At 39.5% G+C, this 24,889-nt stretch overlaps 1 protein-coding gene and 1 long non-coding RNA gene across 5 annotated transcripts in view; one reads left to right on the top strand and one right to left on the bottom strand.

Moving 5' to 3' along the window:
- The window catches only part of LOC143440941 (uncharacterized), a 25,412-nt gene extending 5,348 nt beyond the window's left edge, over positions 1-20,064 (top strand). For 2 of the 4 annotated variants that reach the window (XM_076927883.1, XM_076927882.1), the window contains exons 3-5: positions 8,237-8,328; positions 12,594-12,720; positions 15,455-20,064. In XM_076927883.1, the coding sequence (XP_076783998.1) occupies positions 8,237-8,328; positions 12,594-12,720; positions 15,455-17,133 (1,898 nt within the window). In that variant the 3' untranslated portion in view covers positions 17,134-20,064. The remainder of the gene's footprint in view (positions 1-8,236; positions 8,329-12,593; positions 12,721-15,454) is intronic. The other 2 variants (XM_076927885.1, XM_076927884.1) reach the window with 2 other exon arrangements.
- LOC143440946 (uncharacterized) lies at positions 14,997-24,889 on the bottom strand. Its single transcript, XR_013108245.1, has 3 exons — positions 24,740-24,889; positions 22,003-24,334; positions 14,997-17,095 (listed from the first exon to the last, which is right to left on the bottom strand). It is a non-coding gene; the product is annotated as an uncharacterized LOC143440946 (long non-coding RNA).

The following is a 24,889-nucleotide window of genomic DNA, read 5'->3' as shown; positions in this document are numbered from 1 at the left end:
GCCCGCACTGCCCCAAGCTGTTCCAGTCGGCGGGTCGGGGTTCAGCAAGAGAGAGAGTGAGGATGGACTCGAAAAATGGAGACCAGACAGAGTGTGATTCAATCCCATTTATTCTTCAGTCTCTCTTCTTTTCTCTACGTCCCTAGTTCCAGCTGTAATAAGTCTCAGGTCCTGGGCTTCGGCACCAAGTCTCAAGTCCTAATCCTAGTTCTAAGTTGCTAGTCTCTTTCTTAGTTCCAAGTTACCTGCCTCAAGTCTCAAGTCTCAAGTACTCTTCCAAGTACAAGTGTCTAATAATTTCTTCTGTCTACCTCTCGACTTTTATATGTCTCACTTCTAAGCCACGCCTTTAAGTCTTATCTCTAAATTACACCTTTAAGTTATACCTTTGGCTCTAAATCACACCTTTAAGTCTTACACACCCAAGGGAAAATCCTGGTTATCTAAGACAAGATGTTATCAGAGTGTGCTCAGCTGTTGTAGACTATTGTAAACAAGTCAGGGTATATGGCTCAAGATGGCTGCAAGGATGATAGCCGCCTTCTGTCGGCTCCCCACAGGGGAGCCCTCCCCCCCCCCCATCACCACCCCATGGTATATCAAGTCTCTGGTCTTTTGAATATGGTTGGCCTAGGGAGTGGCACTATTAGGAGGTATAGCCTTGTTGGTGTAGGTATGGCCTTGTTGGAGGAAGTGTGTCACTGTGTGTGTGAGCTTTAAGACTCTTTGACTAGCTGCCTGGGAACCAGTCTTCTAACAGCCTTAAAATGAAGATGTAGAACTCTCAACTTTTCCTGCACCATGCTTGCATGGACTAAAACTCTGAACCTGTAAACTAGCCCCAATTAAATGTTGTCCTTATAAGAGTTTCCTTGGTAATAATGTCTGTTCACATCAGTAAAACCCTAACTAACACAGAGTTGGTACCAGGAACTGGGGTATTGCTGTGATGGGCCTGAATATGCTTTTGTTTGGAAGTATGTGGATATTGGGACTTTGGATTTAGAAAGCAGTGGAATACTTTAAGTGGGGGTTAATGGGCTGTCCTAGTAGGAATATAGAACACTTTGTTGCTGAGAGTGATTTGAACTGTTCAGACCTGGCCCAAGAGGTGTCAATGGAGAAGAATTTCAGTATATAGCCTACAGACTCTTGTGGGATTTTTGTGAAGAGTATGGCTTCTTTTTACCCTTGTCTGAAGAGTCTACCTGAGGCTAAAGTAAAGAGATTTCTATTAATTACATTGACAAAGGAAGTCTTAAAAGAGCCCAGCAGAGACTTTGTTCTCTGGTTTAGTCTTTTGAAGAGTGTTTTAATGAAAAGGAGCAAGCTGAGAAAGAAAAAAAATATACATTGTATGGTTCAAGTAATAAAGGGGCACCAGCAAGTGAAATGGAGCTGAATCCTATGTTCAAGGAGATAAAGAGATGAAGGGAGTGGTGATCTCAGGGCATAATTTCACCCCTCAGCTTATTGTTTGTGTTTGCAGTTGAACAAAGAATAGTTTTGACTTTTAATCTGGAATGAACTACAATCCAAAAATGGAGTGCACACTTGTGATCCAGATATTGAGCCTGGAAGACACAAGCTTTTTATCCAGATCTTAGGAGCAATGGCCATGAAAACTTATGTCCAAGCATGATGGTATATATATATGAGCCAAAGGGAAGCAGCTTCCTGAGGTAGAGGCCAGCCTGGTATAGAACAAGTTCCAAGTAGAGAAAAGTTTAAGTCCAGGCATATTGATACATGCCTTTGATCCCAGTATTCAAGAGACAGAGTCATGCAGATCTCTGAGTTCAAGGTCAACCTACAGAGCAAGTTTTAGAACAGCCAATCTTAGGCAGCAAGGGAGGTGGAAAACAGAAAGTTGGTAATAGAATAAGAAGGGCCATTTCCAGCCCCAGCAAGCAGAACGCGGCAACTTCTGCCATGTGGCTCTGGCTTTAGAGTTAAGAATAGAATGGACTCTTGGAACAATTGGTGCTGGTTAGCTGGAGCGAAGAAATTGATAGTGATTAAGAATAGACCAGCGTCACTGAGGTGAAATCCTCTGGGAAGTGTTTTCTGAGAGTACGATGAAGCTATGTTCCAGAGATAGCCAGGGTTGTACCTTGTGGTGCAGCTGAACTTGGTAATGTGTAAGAATCACTCAGGTTTTATTGGTTTTGAACATATGAAGGGGTCATAGAGAACAGCTGAGGTCTGACAGAGTGAGAGGTCAAGGAAGGCCATTGGTGAAGGTGCAGCCTCAGTTATAGTTTACACCCCTAGACTGAAAGGGTCATGCAGATAAGTTGAGGCTTCACACCAGGAAGAGAGCCTATGAGAATCTATTGGTGAAGCCTAGTTGTAGCAGAAGACCACAGTGTTTTCAAGATACCAGTACCAGGAACAGCAGCAGCAGTGGAGTAGAGTCAACCGTCAACCAGAGTCTAGAGTGCTACAGAGGAACGAGATGGAGATGTGACCCAAGCTCTTTGGAGGAGCCTAAAAGATCATGTCCACACATGATCCCAGACATTGAAACAAGAAGCTGTGAAGTTAAAGTTGCCTTGGAGACCCCAAAATGTTCAATATGCCAGAGTGTTGGGTTGTCTGCTAAGGAAAGCTGCTAACAGGGAGTGGAAGCAAACCAGGAGAAAGAAGTTTGTTACAATCAACAAAGATGAAAAAGGAGTTGAGAACTGAAGAGTGCTTTGACATCAGACATGGAGATGCAGAGTTTGGAGTTTGCCAAGATGTTTTTCTGTCTTACTTTGGGGATTACAGTTAAATGATTGGATGAGTCTCAGAAGAGACTTTGAACTTTAAACTTCTTACTTTGCTGAGACTGCTATAGAACATGGGCACTTTGGAAGTTGGACTAAATCTATTTGTTATTATTCTATAGCTAGGTATGGACCCCCACAGACTCATGTGTTTGTACAGGTCATAGGTGCCAGGGAGTGGATTGTGGTGGTTTGAATATGCTTGGCCCAGGGAGTGGCACTATTAGGAGGTATAGCCTTGTTTGAGAAAATGTGTCACTGTGGGTATGGGCTTTGAGACCCTTGTACTAGCTGCCTGGAAGCCTGTCTTCTCCTAATATCCTTCAGATGAAGATGTAGAATGCTCAGCTACTTCTGGACCATGCCTGCCATGCTCCCAACTTATTGATAGTGGACTAAACCTTTGAACCTGTAAGCCAACCCTAATTATTTGTTATTCTTTAAAGAATTGCGTTGGTCTTGGTATTTGTTCACAGCAGTAGAACCCTAAATATGACATATGGTTTTGATTTCTTTGTTAAAAATCAAATGTCCATAGGTATGTGGGTTTATTTCTGGGCCCATTGTTTAACCAGTCTGTTTCTATACCAATACCTTGCCATTTTCATTACTATTGCTCTGTAGTAACATATAGAGGCCTATCTATTAGAATTACATCAGATTTAACAGAGAGTTTAAAAGCCAGAAGGACCTGGGCAGGTAGATGTCTTACAGTCTCTACAGGATCACAGATGCTAACCCAAACTTGTATACCCAGCAAAACTTTGAATTACCATAGGAGAAAATAAGATATTCTGTGATAAAACCAAATATAAACAATATGTTTTCATTAATCTAGCCCTACACGGGATATTAGAAGGAAAACTTCAATATAAGAAGGGTATGTATGCATTCAAGAAGACACAAGAAATAGATAATTCCAAACCAGCCAAACAAAAAGAACACACACACACACAGAGAGAGAGAGAGAGAGAGAGAGAGAGAGAGAGAGAGAGAGAGAGAGAGAAACCACCAACAACATCAAAATAACAGGAACTAACAATCATTGGTCATAAATATCTCTCAACATCGACTCAATTCCCCAATAAAAAGACACAAGATAAGAGACTAGATATGTAGCAAGAATCAATCATTCTGGTGTATACAAGTAACGTGCCTCAGCAACAAATATAAACATTATCTTATAGGAAAGGGCTGGAAAAAAATTTTCTAATCACATGGATCCAAGAAACAAGCTGATGTACGTATAATATGTAATAAAATAGACTTTCAACCAAAAGTAATAAAAAAAAAGAGAGATGGAAGGATACTTTGTACTCATTAAGGGAAAAATCCTGCTAGATGATGTCTCAATTCTAAACATTTATGTCCCAAATGGAAAGACACCCACATTCATAAAGGAAACATCACTGAAGCTGAAATCACACATTGAACTTCACTGTAACCAGCTGACAGGTCACAGAGACAGATAATAAACAGAGAAATAATGAAACTAACAGAGGTTATGAATCAAATGGACCTAAGGGATATCTACAGAATATTTCACCCAAACACAAAATATGCTATCTTCTCAGTGCCTCATGAAAAATTCTCCAAAATTGACCATATACTCAGTGACAAAGAAGGTCTCAGCCAATACAAGAAAATTAAAGTAACTTCTTATATCCTATCATCACCATGCAATAAAGCTGGAATTCAACAAAAACAGAAACAACAAAAAGCCTACAAAATCATAGAAACTGAACAACTCTCTACTCGATGACCACTGGGTCAAAGAAGAAAGAAAGAAAGAAAGAAAGAAAGAAAGAAAGAAAGAAAGAAAGAAAGAAAGAAAGAAAGAAAGAAAGAAAGAAAGAAAGAAAGAAAGAACGAACTTTGTAGAATTCAATGAAAATATACCCAAACTTGTGGGACACAGTGAAAGCAGAAGTAAGAGGGGTGTTCATAGCACTAAGTGCTTTTTAAAGAAATTGTAGAGTCCTCATACTAACAATTTAGCAGTATACCTGGAATCTCTAGGGAAAAAAAAAAAAAAAAAGAAGAAGCTTACACAGCCAAGAAGAGTAGACAGCAGGAAATAATCAAACTGAGGGTTCATATCAATCAATCAATACAAATAGTCTAGGAAACCAAGAGCTGGTTCTTTGAGACAGTCAAGAAGATAGACAAACCCTTAGCCAAACTAACTAAAAGACAGAGACAGTATCCCAATTAAATCAAAAGGGAAAGGGGAAACATAACAACAGACACTGAGGAAATTCAAGGAATCATTAGGTCTTTATTTCAAAAGTCTGAACTCCACAAACTTGGCAAATCTAAATAAAATGGATGATTTTCTAGAGCAATATCACTTACCAAACTTAAATCAAGATCAGGCAAACTTTCTAAATAGTCATTAAAAGTCTCCCAACAAAAAAAAGGAAAAGAAAAACAAACAAACAAACAAACAACCCAGGACCAGATGGTTTTAGTGTAGACTTCTACCATACTGTTTTAAAGAACAGCTAAGACAAATACTCAAACGATTCTACTGAACAGAAACAGGAAGAACATTGCCAGATTCATTTTTGAGGACTCTGTCACCCTGATACCTAAACCCACAAAGACTCAACAAAGAAAGAGAATTTTAGACAAATTTCCCTTATGAACGTTAATGCAAAAATATTCAACAAATTCTCACAAACCGACTCCAAGAACACACCAGAGACATAATCCACCAAGATTAAGTATGCTTCATCCCAGGGATGCATGGGTGGTTTATTATACAAAAATACATCAATGTCCTCTTACAATCAAACTGAAAGAAAAAAAAAACCCACATGATTATCTCATTAGATGTTGAAAATTCTTGAACAAAATTCCAACCCCTTTCATATTAAAAGTCTTGGAGAGATCAGAGATAAAAGGCACATGTTTAAACACAATAAAGGCCATGTACAGCAACCCAACAGCCAACATCAAATTAAATGTCTCCATATGAAATTGAGAATTATTCTTTCAAGGTCTGTAAAAATCTGTGTTGGAAATTTATGGGAATTGCATTAACTCTGTAGATTGCTTTTGGTAAGATGGCCATTTTCACTATGTTAATCCTACCAATGTGTTATGTAGCTGATGCAAAATCTTCTTCACTTTACACAGGCATTTATTATTTCTTAATGGCTTTTTCTTTCATTATTGTTATATGTTGGTATGAATTCCTAAACATAAAAGTACAACTTACTTAGTCTGTATGTTTTCAGTGATGAGCACTTGCTACTGAATAACCATGGTGCACTGTTCTCTTGGGAAGACTATTTCTAGTTCTCAGAATTCCTTTGTGTTTGACAAGGGTTGAGGCCTAGTGAGCTTTCTTCTTTTTTTGTTAGCATGTCTCTTGGTGTTGTCCTTCTTCAGCTCATGTACAGGCTACCATGATATTAAGATTTCATGCATGTAGCTCCTCTGACATTTCTAGGAGACACAATGTCACAGCAAATCTCCCCTTCATCTGGCTCTTACAATAATCCTGCCCCTTCTTGATCAGTGATGCCTGAGCCTTAGATGCCAGAGTTGTGTTACTTATGTGTCAGCTATGCATTTTGACTGATTGTGGTTTTCTGTAATCTCTATGTGCTGCAAAAAATCAAGCCAAACCAAAACAAAAAACAACAACAAAAACCTTCATCCTTCTTGATGAAGGATGAATACTACATTTATGTCAGAATTAGGATCAATATTTAGACTTCAATTAGGGTTTATTCTGATTTAGTAAAGTAGTGGATGCAGCTTCTCCTCCAAGAGTCATGACTTTACTAGCATTGGGAAACTGGCTAGTTTTCATTCCAGTATGAGGAATGATTCCTATCTTGGTGGGGGGAGGGGGGGCGAGGGGTGTCTTAAGTCAATTAGAAAGTTGTTGTTTCCCACCAAGTTATGGTTGCCATTCTTGTACCCTCAGGATTATTGTACAGTGGAGATTGTTCTGGTTCATAGGTATCATAGCTGGATAGGATTGTTGGTTGACTCCCTCCTTGGTAAGCTTGCATGTTGTCTTCTGGTACCAAGTAAGCTAGTCCCTAGGGAGGAGGCTTTAGTGTCAGATCCATCTGTCGAGTCCCCTGGGATCTATGTTCAAAGTTCATGGCTTCTCAACAATAGGGACTCACCTTCTACATCTACGAGACAACCATGGACAACAGCCATAGCATGTAATGTATTGGGAGTCTCTTGGGCAACTGTAACCAAAACTTCAAAGCAAGTTTTTCATTGGTGGCTTTGTTAGAAAATATATGGCTCTTATAGGAAGCATCATCAGCCCAATGGGAAGTTTTCCTTTACACTCCAAATGTATATGCATTCACAGTCTTATATGTATGGTATGCATTTGATGGTAGATGGATAATATTATGATACCTTATGACTGTTTAGACATTTTTACTGTTATTTTACCGTCCTTCTAAGATTATATCTATCTAAGAGACTCTCAATACACTTTCAGTTTTACCCTTAAGATCACTTTTTCCCTATTATAACCTATCTATTACTCTTCCACATCCCATCATTGTCTGGTTTTACTTTTCTGGTTACTGCAGTTACTCCAAGGTGTGAACTCATATCTGACGATTTGGAGCTAGGACCTTCCTATGAGAGAGAACATGCAGTGCCTGCGTTTCTGGGTCTGGGTTACTCCACTCAGTATGATATTATCTGCAAATATGATTTCAATTTTCTATATAGCTGAATAATATTCCATTATTTATATGAAAATTGTAATTTGTCAGTTAAAGGACATTTAAATTGTTTTCATTTTGTACCTATTATGAGTATAGCAGCATTTGACATGTTTTTGTGGAGTAGGATGTTGAGTCCTTTGAGCATAAGCCAAGGAGTGGAACAGCCGTGTCATGTGCTAGATTTATTTAATTTGGGGGTTTGTTTATTTAATTGACAGTTCTCTCTATATATTGATTTTCAGAGTAGCCGCTTGTTTTTGATCATAGTATTTTTATTCCCTATGATTTGTTTTTTATGTTGTTGACGGTTGGATTATTTGTAGTATTCTTCAGTCTTCACTGAGTGAAAGACTGGTTTATTGTCTTGAGCATGAATACTTCCCAGTTTCCTGTATTTATCTATTCTTCACATAAAATGTGTTATCTCTCGTGTTCTGATAGATAATTCCTCCATTTCTCCTGCGTATGTTTTACTTGTAATTTATCATGTGCTGTGCTGCCTTAGTAAAACGGATTGTGTTGATTCGTGACTGTCTTCAAATGCACTTATGACTCCATCAATTTTGAGAGAGTATTTTTCTGAGTGATTTTCTCTCCAAGTCTTTCCATGCTCTCCTGGCTTTGGGATCAGTGGCTAGACACCTGATGCTTGGGTCTTTTCATGTGATCTCACATTGTTTTTTTTTTTTTTTTTTTTAACAACATTCAGTATTAATTTTACTTTTCCTTTTTGACCCCTTGATATTAAAGGGCCACAAGCTGGCTATCCATTGTTCTTCAAAGAGAAAATCAAAGAAGAAAAACAGAAAAAAATGGCTGATTCTCCATTAATCATGTCCCAGGTCAGTGGTCATGTCTACTTTAATTTCTAAAAATGTTATAATTTATCCTTTCTCATAAGTGGTGATTGTTACCTGCATTCAGTCCTAACTCAACCCCTGGTATTTAACCTTCCAAGTTCTCTTTTCTCTGTGTTTTACTGTACGCACATGTGCATAGTTTCCATCTATACGTATTAGAAGTGGAAATTTCTGGTTTCTTTGGAAACTCAGTTATGTCATGTGATGTTTGGCTGAGGCAGTCAGGTGAAAGGATGTTTTGCTGAAGCAGACATACATGAAAGAATGTTGAAGCAGACATATTAAACAATGCTGAAGCGGACATGTGAAAGAACGTTTTGCTCAAGCACGGAGGTAAGAGGATATTTTACTGAAGCAGACACTTGAAAGGATATTTTTCTAAAGCAGGCACAGGTGAGAGAATTGCTGAAGCAGATGCATGAGAGAAAGTTTGATGTTTAGAAAAAATATAAATATGACCCCACAGACAGTGAGAGGAGCCTCTGGCATTGGTTCACCTTACTCGGTCGGTCTCACCAGTCTTTGCTGATGACAATCCGATATCGGTTTGCCTTGTATCACATTGCTGATCTACGCGTGTGTCTTTGGAGAGAGTAACAGGCCAAAGAACTTGTGATATTCCAGCAGCTTCTTGCGGCTTCCCCAGTCTCAGGCCAGTTGGCGGAGAATGGCATAGCTTTGCTGTTTCTTCTGCATCTAATGGCAGGTATTGATTTGTGAGTGGTGATTGCTGAGGGGACTGGACTGCTGACAGTGCAGATTGGAATAGCTCCAAAGAACTATTTCTAAACATGTCCACAATGCCCGCTTCCTATTAATCGTCCTTTTTCACTAGCTCTGGTGGCGTGCTAGATGGGAAGCTGAAGCACGTAAGTGTTGCAGTAAATCTCTCGCCCATTGGCTCTATTTTGTCTTGCTATCTTCCTCGCCTCATCTCTCTACCATGCAACCCATTGTAAATTTGCGGCAGGTTCTAATATAGCTCTTGCCATATCTTTCCAGTCTTGGGGGATTATTCTATTTTTAATAGCCCAAGAAGTCAGAATTTGTTTAACAAATGGTGAGTGCATACCAAAATTAGTGACACTCTCCTTAAATTTTCTTAGACCTAACACATCCACAGGTTGCCATTCAAATTCCTCATAACCCTGTGGGTAAACAACATTTGGAGGTCTTTGTTGTACCGTAACTGGATAGACCAAGGTGTGTTTTCTAATAACTCTTGGTTGACTTTCTCTATTTACTTCTGTCTTAACTTCTGTCTTAACTATTTTCCTATGAGGGAAAATAGTGACTCTTCTTTCTTACCTTCTTACCAGTATGTCCTCACTTAATACTACACATTCTGAGTCCATCTGCTTTTTTCTTGCAAGTTATTACATTTTTCTCTTCATCTGAATAGTATTTTATGTTACATGTGTAACATTTTCATTATCCATTTGTCTATTGACAGACAATTAGTTTGATTCCAGTACTTCTCTATGGTGAATAAGGAAAGCAGCAGCCAATATGGTATATAAATGCCTCTGGAGTGTGGTGTGCAGTTTTCTGAGTATGTTACCAGGAAGGAAAGAGCTGAATTATAGATTACGTGTAGCTTTAATTCTTTAAATTATCTCTAAACTGATTTTTACAATGGCTGTATTAATTTGCATGTGGGCACGTGGACACACACACACACACTAACCAATAGTGAATAAGGCTTCCTTTCTCTCCACATTCTCTCTGACATTTGTTGTCAGTAGATGACAGGCAGCCCTTCTGCCTGGGGTGAGCCACTATTTCAGAGTAGTTTGAGTTTATTCCCTTGATAGCGTTTTAGGAATCCTAAACACCTTTCTAGTCCATGTTTCTTGGCTATTTGTGTTCCTATCTACTCTAAGTGTCTCTTTAGCACATTTGCCCATTTGTTCATTGCAGTTTTATTTTCTTGGAGTTTTCTTTCTGTATTCTTGGTAAATTCTAGATACAAGCACCTGCCCACAATGTTGCTGCTACAAATTTTGTCCCATTTTGTGGGTATCTTTCTGTTCTTCTGCTTGTTTCCTTTGACGGGCAGAAACTTTATATTCATGTCTTGCCGTCTGTTGGTACTTGGGGTTACTTCCTGTGCTGTTGGTGTTCTTTCTATTCAATAAGTTCTCTCCTGTCCCAACATCCTCATGGGTAATCCCTATGTTTCCTAGGTTTCTTTCTGTGTGCGTCTGGTTTTCATAAGGTATTTGTTCCATTTTGAATGGATTTTTGCACAAAGTGGGAAATAAGAATTTAATTTTATTCTACTACTGGATCTAGTTTTGGCATCACGATTTGTTGAGAAGACCATAGTTTTGAGTTGTCTTTGCCTCTTTTGTCAAATATTAAAGTAGCCATACAGTTGTAATTTTGGTTTCGAGTCTTCTATTTTGTCATACTCCTTTCTTATTTTATGACTATACCAATCTGTCTTTATGATTACAACTATACAGTATAATACCCCAAATCCACTCCTACAGCACTTTTCTCCATTTTTTTTTTCTCCTAAGAGGTTTATTTTTCAGGACAAGTATTCTGCATGAACTTATGACTTGTAATTTTAAAATACATCCACTTTGACACATTTACAAAAAAAAAATGTTGATATCCATTTGGAGTAGTGGATGCACTATATTATTGAGTGAGGGCTATGTATGTGCTGTGTAGGTTGTATTTGAGGGATCTGTGATATTTTCTTGAATCATGGTCCTAAACATGCATATTGGAACACATGGAATAGTTGTCACAATGTGTTGGCAATGTGTAGAATTAAAAGAGACATATTGATTCTTAATCATAAATAAACTTGGATCTTACTAATAAAGATTTAAGCACACTGTAGAGTGCTGAAAATGTCAGGCGTATGTGGCCTAATTATGCCACGAAACTTGTTCTTGAGTATAGACTGAGATTGTAGTCTGCTTATATTTCTCTTTGGGGTTTAATATCATGACAGTGGCGATAGGGCCGAGTGTTTGTTGGCACCTCATATCTGTTTGTCTCAGGAGAATCACTCACTTGGTTAGGAAGCTCAGGGATAACTTGCCAAAGTAGAGAGATCAGTATTTTTACTTTTTTTCTTTTCATTTTTTTGCACAAACATCTTACTGTGCAGAGAACTTGGGCTTAAACTTATTATGTAGAATTATGTGGGATGCATCCATACAACTGTCTTATGGGCATTAACTGACATGTGCATATGCTGTTAAATTTGTTGCAAAGAGACTATCCCTCTGATGGCCTTCCTCTAGACACTTTGAATGTCAGCGCTCCACGCGTATCCTGCAGCTTCACTGTTCTGAAATTGTTATTTGTCTATGGTGGCTCTTGTATATTCTTAGGAAAAGTTTAGATTATATAAAATGTTGCTGATAAAGATTTTTCCCTCTGCATATTAGTAGCCTCAATATTCTTAAATAATTGAGAAAACTACTGAATTTTTAAAATATGATACAGTTAAAAATGTCAGTATGTACTGTTATTATAATCCTTGATACTATTGGGGGAAAAAAAAAAAAAAAACCTCTTTGCCAAAAAGTCAGTCATGAGTTCTATCTTCCATGCCCCTTTGCTATTTAATGGTGTGGCATTATACCTAGAGTTTAAAATTATACATGAGCCTGTTAGAATAGATGATGTAAGGCCCAAGTACATACAAGATTGACTCAGTGTCTGTATTTTTGGATCATCTTCAGGCAAAGCATTTAAAAGCACATGTCCTCATCACAAATTGCCCTTCTGAGGTATGTATACTGTGTCCATAACAGATAGACAACTGTGTCCGGATCTTAAGTGTGAATCTTGTTTCATGTAGACTGCTTATAAAACTATTGTGTCATCCTATTTTCATGGTTAGAAAATTCATTGTAGGGTGCTGGAGAGATGGCTCAGAGGACTGATTGCTCTTCTAGAAGTCCTGAGTTCAATTCCCAGCAAAGAAATGGTGGCTTCCAACCATCTATAATGAGATCTGGCTCCCTCTTCTGGTATGCAGGCCTGTATGCAGGCAGAACACTGTACATAAAAAATAAATCTTAAAAAAATATCATTATAAAATATGACTATATTGAAAGTTATGTTTTTTGTCTGTTTGTTTGTTTCTGATGATGTGTGATGATAATGGTCTTCACTCATCAACACCTCATCTCTTTATATCCAGGAAAGTGTCATGGATATAAGTAATAACACAAAGTATCCTGTAACCCCAAGTCAAAATATAATTTATGTTTCAGTGTCTGTTGACATTTGGGGATGTGGCTGTGGATTTCCCTCAGGAGGAGTGGGAATGCCTGGACTCTGCTCAGAGGGCTTTGTACATTGATGTGATGTTGGAGAATTACAGCAACCTGGTCTCTGTGGGTGAGAACATTCTTCTTGTACAGTGCCTAACTCATTCATTATAAGTACTGACTTTATAGGTTGTAAACTCTCTATTAAGCTGTCATGAAAAAACCAGAAGACTAGTTTGGTAGTAAAAAAGAAATTTTCCAAGATGTCTACTAGTCCATGTGGGCAGCAGACAGCCAAAGGGCACCACTAGTATGAGCAAGTACATGGTAGAGAGACTGGGACAAAGAGAACCATAATGGTTTGTATATGAAGAAGCAGTGGAACTCGAGACAAGACCATAGTAAGTAACAGCCAGATGCGAGAGGCCTGCACTGCCACCTAAGCCCATAGTGATAATCATCCTATGGTATTGCCCATGGCCATGGTGGGTCCATGTCCCTATTGGCAGCAGGGGTCTATGTCAATGTCTGTGGGCCATGTTACCACCCAAGGCCATGGGGATGTCTGTTGTCTGGGCTGCTGCCTGAGTCCATGTTGATGACTGAGGGACTCCCTGAGCTGGCCCCACTCCTTCATCAGCTACCACATGGTAGAGCAGTCTGTGACTTGGGCATGAGGAAGCTGACCCCACCTATTGCCTAGGTGTTGGCACTGGTGCAGTAAATGTGGTATGCAGACCAACTCAGCTACCACCAAAGCTCAGTTCCAGGACTTTGAGTTAATCCACCCCAACCTGTACACCATCTATGAACTGTTGGAGCACATGAAGGGGCCAGTCCTGGTGAACCAAAGCTGCAGGATCTTCATGAAACATTGCAACAACAGTATATCCAAGAGCACTCTAGGCCAGAGTTTAGTATTGGTATAGGAGAAGCCAGAGGCCTGGAACCAGACTCATTGCAACAAACATTTCCAATTAAAACTGTTTGAGTAAAAAAAAAAAAATACAGTGTGACAAGCCACCACTTCCAATGCCATTATGACAAATATGTGTTGGAAGAGTGGACTTGTACATGCACAACAGGACTGGTGCAGGAACAACCATTCCAGGTGTGAGAGAAGACTGCAGTTGATACAAGGGCACATAGTTTTCCATAAGGGTTAAGGAGAATTTTGCTAATTTACATTTAATTGTTTTTCTTTTCTTTTGAGGGGTAGGTTACAAGGGTAGAAGGCAGATATGGAAGGACTGAGATATCAGTGGAATTAAGGTGCATGATGTGAAATTAATATATAATTTTTAAAAATATAAAAAATATGTTAAGGAGGAAACAAACATTTTCATGGTATTTAGTATTTTTTTCTTTTTATTTTTCATTTTAGAGGTGCCATGCACCCTTAATTTTGGTTCCAATATACACTCAGAAATTCAGTAGCGTATACTGTTTCCACCCATGTCTTAAAGCTCTGTAGCCATCATTACAGTTCACACTGTTTTAATTGTAAGGAAAACTTGAGATGTGTATACTGAAAATTCTCACAAAATAAATTGGAGATGCTGACTGGAAGTAGTAAGGAATTTATTCTTAGATTCCTCTACTTCGAGCACTTCTCATGTACTGAGCATAGCACTGTCTCACACATCTGTATTGTTTCTAAAGATTCTATGTTGTAGGTTTCCTCACAGAACCCATGGATTATTGTGTGCAGAGTAGGCCTGGTCACCTGCCTGGAACAAATGAGGTTGCCCTGGAGGATGGATAATTGTAGTAGCCAAAACCAGGGAGGGCAAGTGAGTGAGCAGGACAACAGTGAAGGGTTCAAGTGAAAGAGAAAGCAAGAGCTGAAACTGCCTTTGCTGAATTCAGTTCCCCTTGAAAGGCTTCCTGGTCCTTGTACTTACTACAGTCTCCTGTCCTCAACATGCATCCTGCCTGCTGTAACTCTTAGAAGTCATTGTGACTTATGACACCTGTAGATCTGTATGGGAACTAAACATGAGTACAATGTGCAATTTTTTCTTGACAGTGCAGCCGTCAGATTGGAATAATTTTACAAATTATAAATCTGAGTCCATGAAGTAGGATTGTTCTGTAATTGCCTTGCTTGTATGCCTTCATATTACATGTTTCATTTTTCATTCCAGTGGAAGATAAAGAGATATCCTTCTGGAAAATGATCTTAAGAGTTAGGCTTGAAAATAACCATATAAAGAAAGTTAAGAAACAAAGCAGTGTGAGGAGCTCAGACAATGGAGAAAAAGATATGAACAATAGGTGCCTGTGAAAATCCTGCCTCAAGTGATCTAGAGCCTTGGATATCTGACAGAATATTTGCTTGGTATCCATTACTTTTGATGAATCTAACACTCCCCCCTTTTTAAAAAAAACAAAAGAAACAGACTCTTTCGTGGTTTTCAGTAAGCTTTTATCTTAAAAAGGAAATGGGTCTCCTGAACAATAATATTCATTGCCATACATTAGGAAGTACAAACACTGAGCCTGGGATTGGAGTAAAGTCTTTAGCCATTTCTGAGGAAAAAATATGGAGATGTATTCTAAATATAATCAGTGAGTGAGCTCAATCTCAAAGCTAATTACTTACCTAGAATTGTTTGTTCTATCTTGTACCAAGTTACACATTTTCAATAAAGATCAGATATCTTAGAAATCACTGACTTTGAAGGCTGGCATGCTGTTTTTTGTGAGGATCTATACAGTTACAGTGAATGAATAGTGTCAGTGGGAGATCTATTGTAAATAGTTACAGGTTGACTTATTTTAATAGAGAACTTACAGAGACAGTCATTTATCACGAGTCATCTGGATACATGTCTATTAATCTGAATTGTATTTATTTTCAGAGAACTATTGCATATGCGATACTGTCTGTCAACACGTGAGGACCGAAAAGGAGTCTTGTCAGTGTAATGAGCTTGGTGAAATGCTTCATGAACCCTCCAACTCTGCACTTTATAAAAGAAGTGACACTACAGAAACCTCTAATAACGACAGATGCTGTAAGGACAGGGATGACTCTGTTGACTCATCAAACCCAGATCTACATAAAAGGATGCACACTGGAAAAGAACTTTGCAAATCTGAAGACTGTGAGAAATCTTTCAGTTTGTGTTCCAACATTAGTGAAGATCAGAGACTCTATATTGGAAACAAACTGCAGAGTCATGGAGAATATGATGACAATTTTAGCTCTGCATACAGTCTCATGCAACAAACAATCTATATTGGAGAGACACCACACCAATGTGAGAAATGCAGGAAATGCTTCAGTACTGCCTCAAGCCTCACTGTACACCAGAGAATTCATACTGGAAAGAAACCCTACAAGTGCAACTTTTGTGACAAATCCTTTACCCAGTGCACAAATCTTAAAACACATCAAAGACTTCATACTGGGGAGAAACCTTACAAATGCAGAGAATGTGGAAAGTCATTTCCTCAGTTGTCAGCACTTAAAAGCCATCAGAAAATGCATACTGGAGAGAAGCCTTACAAGTGCAAGGAGTGTGACAGATGCTTTGCTCACTCTTCCAGTTTCAGGAGACATCAGAAAATCCATAATGCTGAGGAGTATTATACTTGTCAACAATGTGGCAAAGTCTTGCATCAGCTTTCCCACCTTAGAAGCCATTACAGACTCCATACTGGAGAGAAGCCTTACAAATGCAAGGAGTGTGACAGGTCCTTTACCCACTATGCATCATATAGAAGGCATCAGAAGACTCATTCTCTAGAGAATTTTTACAAATGCAACGAATGTGGTAAGTCCTTTCTTGAATTATCACATCTTAAAAGGCATTACAGAATCCATACTGGAGAAAAGCCTTACAAATGTGAGGTGTGTGACAAATCCTTTACTGTTAATTCTACTCTTAAAACACATCAGAAAATTCATACTGGAGAGAAACCTTTTAAATGTAGGGAATGTGATAAATCTTTTACCAAGTGCTCACATCTTCGAAGACATCAGAGTGTTCATACTGGTGAGAAACCTTACAAATGTACGGAGTGTGACAAATCTTTTACTGAGTGCTCAACTCTCAGAGCACATCAGAAAATTCACACTGGAGACAAACCTTACAAATGTAGAGAATGTAACAAATCCTTTATCCAGCGTTCAAATCTTAGAATACATCAGAGAGTTCATACTGGAGAGAGACCTTACATATGTAATGATTGTGGCAAATCTTTTACTAAGTGTTCAACTCTTCAAACACATCAGAAAATTCATACTGGAGAGAAACCTTACAAATGTATGGAATGTGACAAATCCTTTACCCAGGACTCACATCTTAGAACACATCAGAGAGTTCATACTGGAGAGAGACCTTACATATGTAAGGAATGTGACAAATCTTTTACTAGGTGCTCATATCTTAGAGCCCATCAGAAAATTCATACTGGAGAGAAACCTTACAAATGCGAAGACTGTGATGTATCCTTTATCCAGATTTCAAATCTGAGAAGACATCAGAGGGTTCATACTGGAGAAAAACATAGCATTGTAACTATTGTGACATAGCATTTATCTGGTGTTCCCTGCTTACAAATCACAACAGTATAAGTAATATAAACATAAAATAACAAGCTTTTGAAAGGCTTTAATGTAGATTAAATCTTTAAAATAAATTAAGTTTATATTAACATAAATTTCTGTAATCATAACTTCCAGAAAAGCATTTTTTTGTTGTTGTTTTTTGTTTTTTTAATGTGTATGTTTGCCAGGCCTACAAGTATTCTCTGTGCACTACATGTATGCCTGGTGCCGGTAGGAGGCAGAAGAGAGCCTCGGATCCCTTGAAGTTGGCAGTATACCTCGTTGTGTGTAGCTATTTGTATGTTGGCAATTGAACTCCCATTCTCTGTAAGAGCAACCAGTGCTCTTAACCACTGAGTTTTCTTTCCCATGCCTGGGAAAAGCTATAAAAAAAAAATTATCTTTTTATTTAACATCTAACCATTCATAATAATGCAAGGCAAGATAGTGTATGCCTTTAATTGCAGCACTTAGAAGACAGAGCCAAGCAGATCACTGAGCTCGGGTTCATTCTGGTGTACATAATGAGTTCTAGGAATGTCATGACTACATAGACCCTTTCTCAAAAAAAATAAAAAAAAATAAAAAAGAACAATGATAAATAAGAACAACATACAATTACATAATTAACTGGCAAAGATGTGTAATTAAAGTATACATCACAAAGTTCATAGTTCTGAGAAACCATGTTAAAGTATATGTTATATAATCCCCATGTCTCTTTGGAACTTACATTGCCCACAGTTGTTTTGAATTTGACAAATGCTTTACAGAATAGTGCTAAAATTGCAGAGATAAAAGGGAATTCATCATAAAAGTAAATGCTCTAAATTATCATCTTTCATTCACTTTCAAAGTCTTCATAATAGAGTTAATCCTTACAAATATCAAGAAAGAGACAAACTGTGATGAGGTAGGCTGTGCATGTATTATAGTTGCATACTGACATACAGCGTAGAAATACTCAAAGGCTAAGGATGTAATGATGCACACCGCTCACTGCAGTGCTCCATACACAGAGGTAGGTGCATCTGTGAGTTCACACATCTTGGATAGTGAATTGGTACTGTGGATACATGATTCAGTGGTAAGACCATGACATCATTTCTCTGCCAGCAGTCTGTACTACACTTTGCAGTGTTACAAAAGCTAGTCAATTAGTTTCCTGGTATGTTCAAGATTGTTCTCGGTCTATCTTGTTACCAAAGTGTTTGGTGTCATCAATAACACCGGGTGCTTAGGGTGGCCATGCAAGAGAACTGACGATGACCTGTTTTGTTTGGGGTGCCTCTGTGGTCTCTATGAGGAGTACATCCTAAGCAGGTACAAATATCTGGTACAGAGAGTTCCATTTAACAGCCCTGGCATCTGGGAGCAGTATTATTTAACCATGTGTGACACCACTGCTCAATGACTTTAAAATCATATTTCCTATATAACTTTTAAGATAGTGGGATTCTTTCATTCATAAGGCTTCTTCGTAAAGCCTTACTTTGGATAACCCACCCACTCTTCTTTCTTCCTGTCCCTATCTTGAGTTAAATGCACATTACACATTGTCCAGTGCCCATTCTCTTCTAGCACATCTGTTCTGCTATCCCCTCTTATTACATTTTTTACTTGGGATGCAAAACGATAGGTTTCCGTGTAGCTCATTCATGGACATGTCATCCGTGTAGCTCATTCATGGACATGTCATTTGAGTCGAGCTTTAACAGCCCCCTTTCTTCCCCATCTCGCACTACATGTTTGAGTCATGTACCCAGCATTCCCACTCTATTTTCATATCACCTCTATTCTAATATCCACCCTCTCTTTCTTCTCTTGAACTCTAGTACAGGTGCATTTCTGGCATCCTGGCATCTATATGTAGTCTCCCTAGAACACACAAAACAAAAGTTTGTAGCAAGTGGAAACATGATGTTTGATTGCTAGGGCCTAGGCAGCAGCACTCATCATAATTTCCAGATTTCCCAGGTTCGTTTTATTGACACCTGAGTAATATACCTTTGTATAAGTATCACAGTTTTATTCATGAATGTGTCAGCCGAGAGATGTCTGCATTGATTCCATTGCCTAGATATTGTGAATAAAAGTGCAATGAACATCATGGGCAATTGCTTCTTGGTAAAGATGGAGAGTCCCTGGAGGGCATGCCCAGGAATGGTTGTTATGTATCAGCTTCTACGGAGATTAAACCTTCCAATTTGGAGGAAGTTCCTTAACATATAGAATATTAAAGCAGAGGTAAAATGGATGTTTTAATGGGAGATCATATATTCTATCCTACAAAGAATCACCAGGTGATATAGATGACTAATAGCTTCCGGAAGTCCCAGAAACTGGCAAAATTTACCAGTGCCCTCCTGCCTCAAGCATATATAATCAGTATGGACTCTAAAACTATCAGACAAAATGAGCTTCTCAGAAGATATTCGGACCAGCCATGAAGCAGACACCAGTCAAGTAGCCTGAAGCAGACAAGACAGGTCAAGCTGCCTGGAGGAGTTAGTGAGTGGCTTGAAAGACAAACTTCCTACCTCAGGTGAGCTTCCTGTAAGCTATGCAGTGATCCTCAGGTTTGCAGCTTCATTAGCCATCACCCTCACAGGGTGAAGCAGCTGTCATTCAGTCCCTTGCGTTTCTATCAGTAGCTACTCACCCACACTCTTACAAGTCACCCAAGTATACTCACTGGTCCATTGGCATTTAAAGATGACTCAGTGATTAAGAGCACGGTCTGCTCTTTCAAAAGACTCACTTTGAGTTCCCAGCGCCCTTACACGGCCATTCAATCTGTAACCTCAACTCCAGGGCATCCAGTGCCCTTTTCTGGACCCTGTGAGCACCAGAAACACATATAGTTCACCGACATACATGCAGATGAAACATCAATAAAAAAGAAACCAAGTTGAACTCTGTTGGTTCCCAACATTGATTTGTCATTGGCTCCTCATCTGGGATAAGTATATGTGTGTCTGTTTCCACAGGAATAGTGGAATAGTGTCACTAGTTCTGTAATTGTGAAACCCAGATATCTCTATCTATCTATCTATCTATCTATCTATCTATCTATCTATCTATCTCTCCCTCCTTCCTTCCTTTCTTTCTTTCCTTCTTTCCTTCTTTCTTTCTCTCTCTTTCTTTCTTCCTTTCTTTCTTCCTTCCTTTCTTTCTTCCTTCCTTCCTTCCTTCCTTCCTTCCTTCCTTCTTTCCTTTCTTTCCTTCTTTCTGAATATGTGCACTGACTTTCAAAGTTGATTCTCTAGTTCTCACTCCCCCAACAATATTTGGCGTCCTTCTCCCATGTTTATGCCAAGAGTAGTTAACATTACTAGTCCTGATGATGGACACCGTAGTTAGGGCAGCATGTTAGCTTAAAGGAATTCTTGTCTGAATTTCACTGATAATTTTACAAACTTTTTTGGTTTTGTTTGGGTTTCTTGTATTAGTTTTTTGTTCTGCTTTTTTTTTTTTTTTTGTACTGTAAAATTTTAAAATAGTGTAACAACAGCATGTTTCATTTCCCTTTCCTACTGCCAAATTCTCGCATGAATGCTTTCCTGCTCTCTTTTAAATTCACGACTTGTCATTTCATTGCTATTTTATGTATAATATGTATGTGTGTATGTATATATAATTTATGTATAATTTATATACATATATATTTCTAAATCTAACTTTGTCTGTCTTTATCATGTTACTTGTGTATGTGTTTCCAATGCTGGCCCATTTGGTTTGGGATATCTAGTTGGTGTGCTCATCCCTGAAGGAGACTCCTGCTCCCAGCATTGTGCAGTCACCTGTAGTACACTCTGTATGAAGTAAGGCCTTGTGGGCTTTTCCCCATCCACTTTGGCATTTCCACTGTTGTGCTTATTCAGCTCTTGTTTGGGTAGTCATGATTTTTGAAATTTTGTGGATAAGCTCCTAGTATTACTAGGAGAAACAATCTCACAGCAAACTCCTTGATCCTCCGCCTCTTGAATATTAATAGACCATCTTCAAAAGTATTCCTTAAGCCTTAGGTGCATGAGTGTTTTATGGATGTATCCACTAACTGTGGACTTTACAACTCTACTTTTTGGTCAGTTGTAGATTTGTTGTAGTGGTCTCTCTGTTGAAAGAGAAGTTTCCTTGCTGAGGGAAGAAGACAATGTTTATTTGTGGGTACAAGAAAAAATATTTGAATTTTATTAGGAACCAATATGAATTAGTAAATTGATGGTGGTTGGTTCTCCTCCAAGATTCATAACTTCACTAGCAGTGAGAAGTTAGCTAGGTTTCCAGTACCAGTTATAGTTTCCCTGTTGTTACAAGTGTCTTAAGTCTAATTAGAGAGCTGTTGGTTTTCACCAAGATGAGCTTGCCGCTACTGAATCTTTAGCGTCATCCTGACAAGATGATCATCGATGTGGTTCGCAGGCATTATAGCTGGGTAGGACTGTTGGTGAGATTCTTCCTTTGGAGCCTTGCATACTTATTCTAGTATACAAGCTAATTCTCTGAGAAGAGTTTGCTTTATTTTGAGATAGTGTCTGTCTGTGTGTTGCTAGGTGGCCTAGATTCTGTATGCAGACCAGGCTGGCCTTGAGCACAGACTTCCCCTGTTTCTGCCTCCTGAGTTCTAGGTTTGAATGCTTATATGACCTTGCCCAACGAAATATAACTTTTTCTGATGTCTTTGTTTGTTAGTATGTGTGTTTGTAGATGCAGGATATAATCTTGGTTGACCTGGAACTCACAGAGATCTGACTGTCTCTTGTCTCCTGAGTCCTTGAGATTAAAGGCTTGTACCACCACTGCCCAGCTTTTAATGTCCTGACAGTTCCCCAAGGTAAAGGTACAACCTACCTGATTGATATGAGTTAACAAGTGGATCTTATTTCTACGAACATTAAATACTTCTATTGTGCAAAATTGCTGACTTGAAATAGATGAGGTTCCAGCTGCATATAAACACACCAGATGTAAACAACACGAGGTAAATAATATAAACAAGACTTGTAGTAGCATTGTGACTTAAATTATAAAATGCAACCCTGAAATTAATCTCACAATTAGATCGACAGGATTCTATCAGAACTGCAAAGAACTAATCGCAAAGCTACTTAACGTGTAATACTTCTTGAAACACAAAAAACAAGACTTCCTAACTTTTTTTTTTTTGGTTTTTCAAGACAGGGTTTCTCTGTGTAGCCCTGGCTGTCCTGGAACTCACTCTGTAGACCAGGCTGGCCTCGAACTCAGAAATCCACCTGCCTCTGCCTCCCAAGTGCTGGGATTAAAGGCGTGTGCCACCACCGCCCGTTGAGACTTCCTAACTCTTAACTCTTTCCCTGACATTAAACCAGATGATAATGATCCTGACATGGTGGAATGTCTCACTCATGGACAGGCACAGAAATTAGTTATCAAACAAACAAAAATCCCACCAGTTACTGATACAGCCAAAAAAAGCAAAAATTACACACTTACATGGTCATTTCAAAGAAATTTGAGCTGAGCATGGTAGCACATACCTTTAAACACAGGATTACACAGAAAAACCCTGTCTACAGTCAATGAGTGGATGAATGAGCCCTCCCTCTGCCCACACACACACTTTGTGTTATCAGCTGTTTCACACTCATACATGTATACACACAGAATGCGTGTGTGCATTTGTTTGGGTATATCTAATACTGCCCACGCTCACGTCCTACCTCTCCACTGTTCTGGTCCACAATTCCAACAGTCACTGTGCTGTGTTCATCTCTATTCATATTGCCTGGGGCCCACTGAGATGAACCAGAGCCATTTGTGAGACTGTGGGTTTGGAGGTATGTGCTGGAGCCTGATGTGCTCAGCACAGGATAACAACTGAAGGCAGTGATTCTTCTACAATCGATCCACAGCCAACGTCTGAGAGGTAAAGTGAGCCGTTCCACTTCCTAGACTGACTGTGGTCTTGTGTAAGGCCAGTTCAAGTAAGTAGAATGGCTGTTGATTACTGATGACAGTAGTTGTATGGAGTCTAGAGAATGGTGTGTATTAGCCCATCCCCCTCTTTCTCTTATTTCCTACTCGTCTCTTCCTCAGTGTTCCCAGAGCTACAGATGGGATGGTGTAACTGACTTTTTTAGGCCCGTGACCACATACTTATTTTCTGCATTTGGGACAGCCCAGAGTCTGCATCCACCACTCCATTTTAAAAAAGGAAAAAGGAACTTCTTCCTCTTTTCTCTCAAATCACCTGTGTATGAGTCACAGAAGACTTAAATGACAAAAGCGCCATCTAGTGGGAAAGCAGTAGAGGGCGGGATGAATTCACCCCTAGGCTGTTAGCAAAGGCCCGACTTCTTGAGATACCTATTTCTTTTCAGAATCCAAGTTCTTTAAATATCTCTCCCCAAGTCAAAATTTTAGAATTTTGTTTTGGCTTCTTAATGTTTGTGTGTTGAAGGTGGGACTCTGGCTTCTGGATTTAGCCTATTATTGTTTGGTATTAAATATGTAGGTCAGAGGTTGGTAGTCCAGTGGCGATGTTAGGCATTATTATTATTATTATTATTATTATTATTATTATTATTATTATTATTATTATTCACTTTACATCCCAATATCAGTTCCCCCACCTTCGCAGCTTTCCTCCTCCCCGCTCCCATTCTCCTTTGAGAAGGGGGATTCCCACCACACCTGTATTCACCCCCTCACTCTCATCCCCCAGCACATAAGTCACTCTAGGACTAAGCACATCCTCTCTAAGGCCGGACAAGGCGGCCGGGTTACGAGAAAGAATCCACAGGCACTCAGCTAATTCAGGGACAGCCACTGCTCCAGTTTTGGAGGGGGACCGTCGTTTATCTAAAGGGTTCAGAACCTAGGTTGGGGCTCAGATATCTAGTGGTGGTCTGGGATCGCAGCAAGAGTGTCGCGGAGGCTGTGCAGTGCCGGGGCAGCCTGAGACAAAGTGGGAGGGACCAGTCCCTGCTTGGGCGTAGGTGCTCACCCGGAAACAGATTTGGAGATCCGGAAGCATATTGGGAGGATAGTCGACTTTGGGGGATGTGTAGGGGAACTGTGTAGAAGTGTGAGGAATTATAGGAAAGACGTGGGTTGCTGGGACGCTAAGTTGCTGGGGTTGGGGAGATCAGCTCAGGAACGGAGAGGCTAATTAGCATTCCCGGTCCGCTTAGCAACGGCTCTGGAAGAGAAGAAGGCTAATCAATATTCGTCAGACTACAGGGGAGAAAACCCGATCTGCTTGTCAGGGCACATCCCACACTACGGTTGGCCACCCATGGGCAAGGGATGCCCCTGCCACCTCATTCCCTAAACCAATCAGCTTAAAAGTTGCACTGTTCAGCCAATCATACTGTGCCCAGTCGCTGTTTCTCTAGTCTACCACTTACACGGTGTAAGAACCGACTAAATGGGCGGTTCCGGTCGCCACTTCACCTTCGGTGAAGAACGACCCCCATGCGTGTTGGATCATTAAAAATTCCTCTTGCATTTTGCAGCGGTTCTGTCTCCGCGTAGTTCACTCAGGGAGTCTCTGGGAAACTAAGGCTCTGCTTGCTAGAGTCTTACAAGGTTAGGGAAGTTTTACCTAGAACCAAAGCCAAAGTCGCTTCGACAGGTTTCCCCTGAGCTCCTGAGCCTTCACCACGCGGGAATCTGCGTGGTGCAGACCTGGGGTCCGATGACACAGTGGACTTCCGGGAAGCTAAAATTCCCAGTAGCCGTGGGTGCCGCGGGG

Source organism: Arvicanthis niloticus, chromosome 30 (assembly GCF_011762505.2).
Source record: "Arvicanthis niloticus isolate mArvNil1 chromosome 30, mArvNil1.pat.X, whole genome shotgun sequence".
Classification (NCBI taxonomy): domain Eukaryota; kingdom Metazoa; phylum Chordata; class Mammalia; order Rodentia; family Muridae; genus Arvicanthis; species Arvicanthis niloticus.
This window is presented reverse-complemented; position numbering and strand designations above follow the sequence as displayed.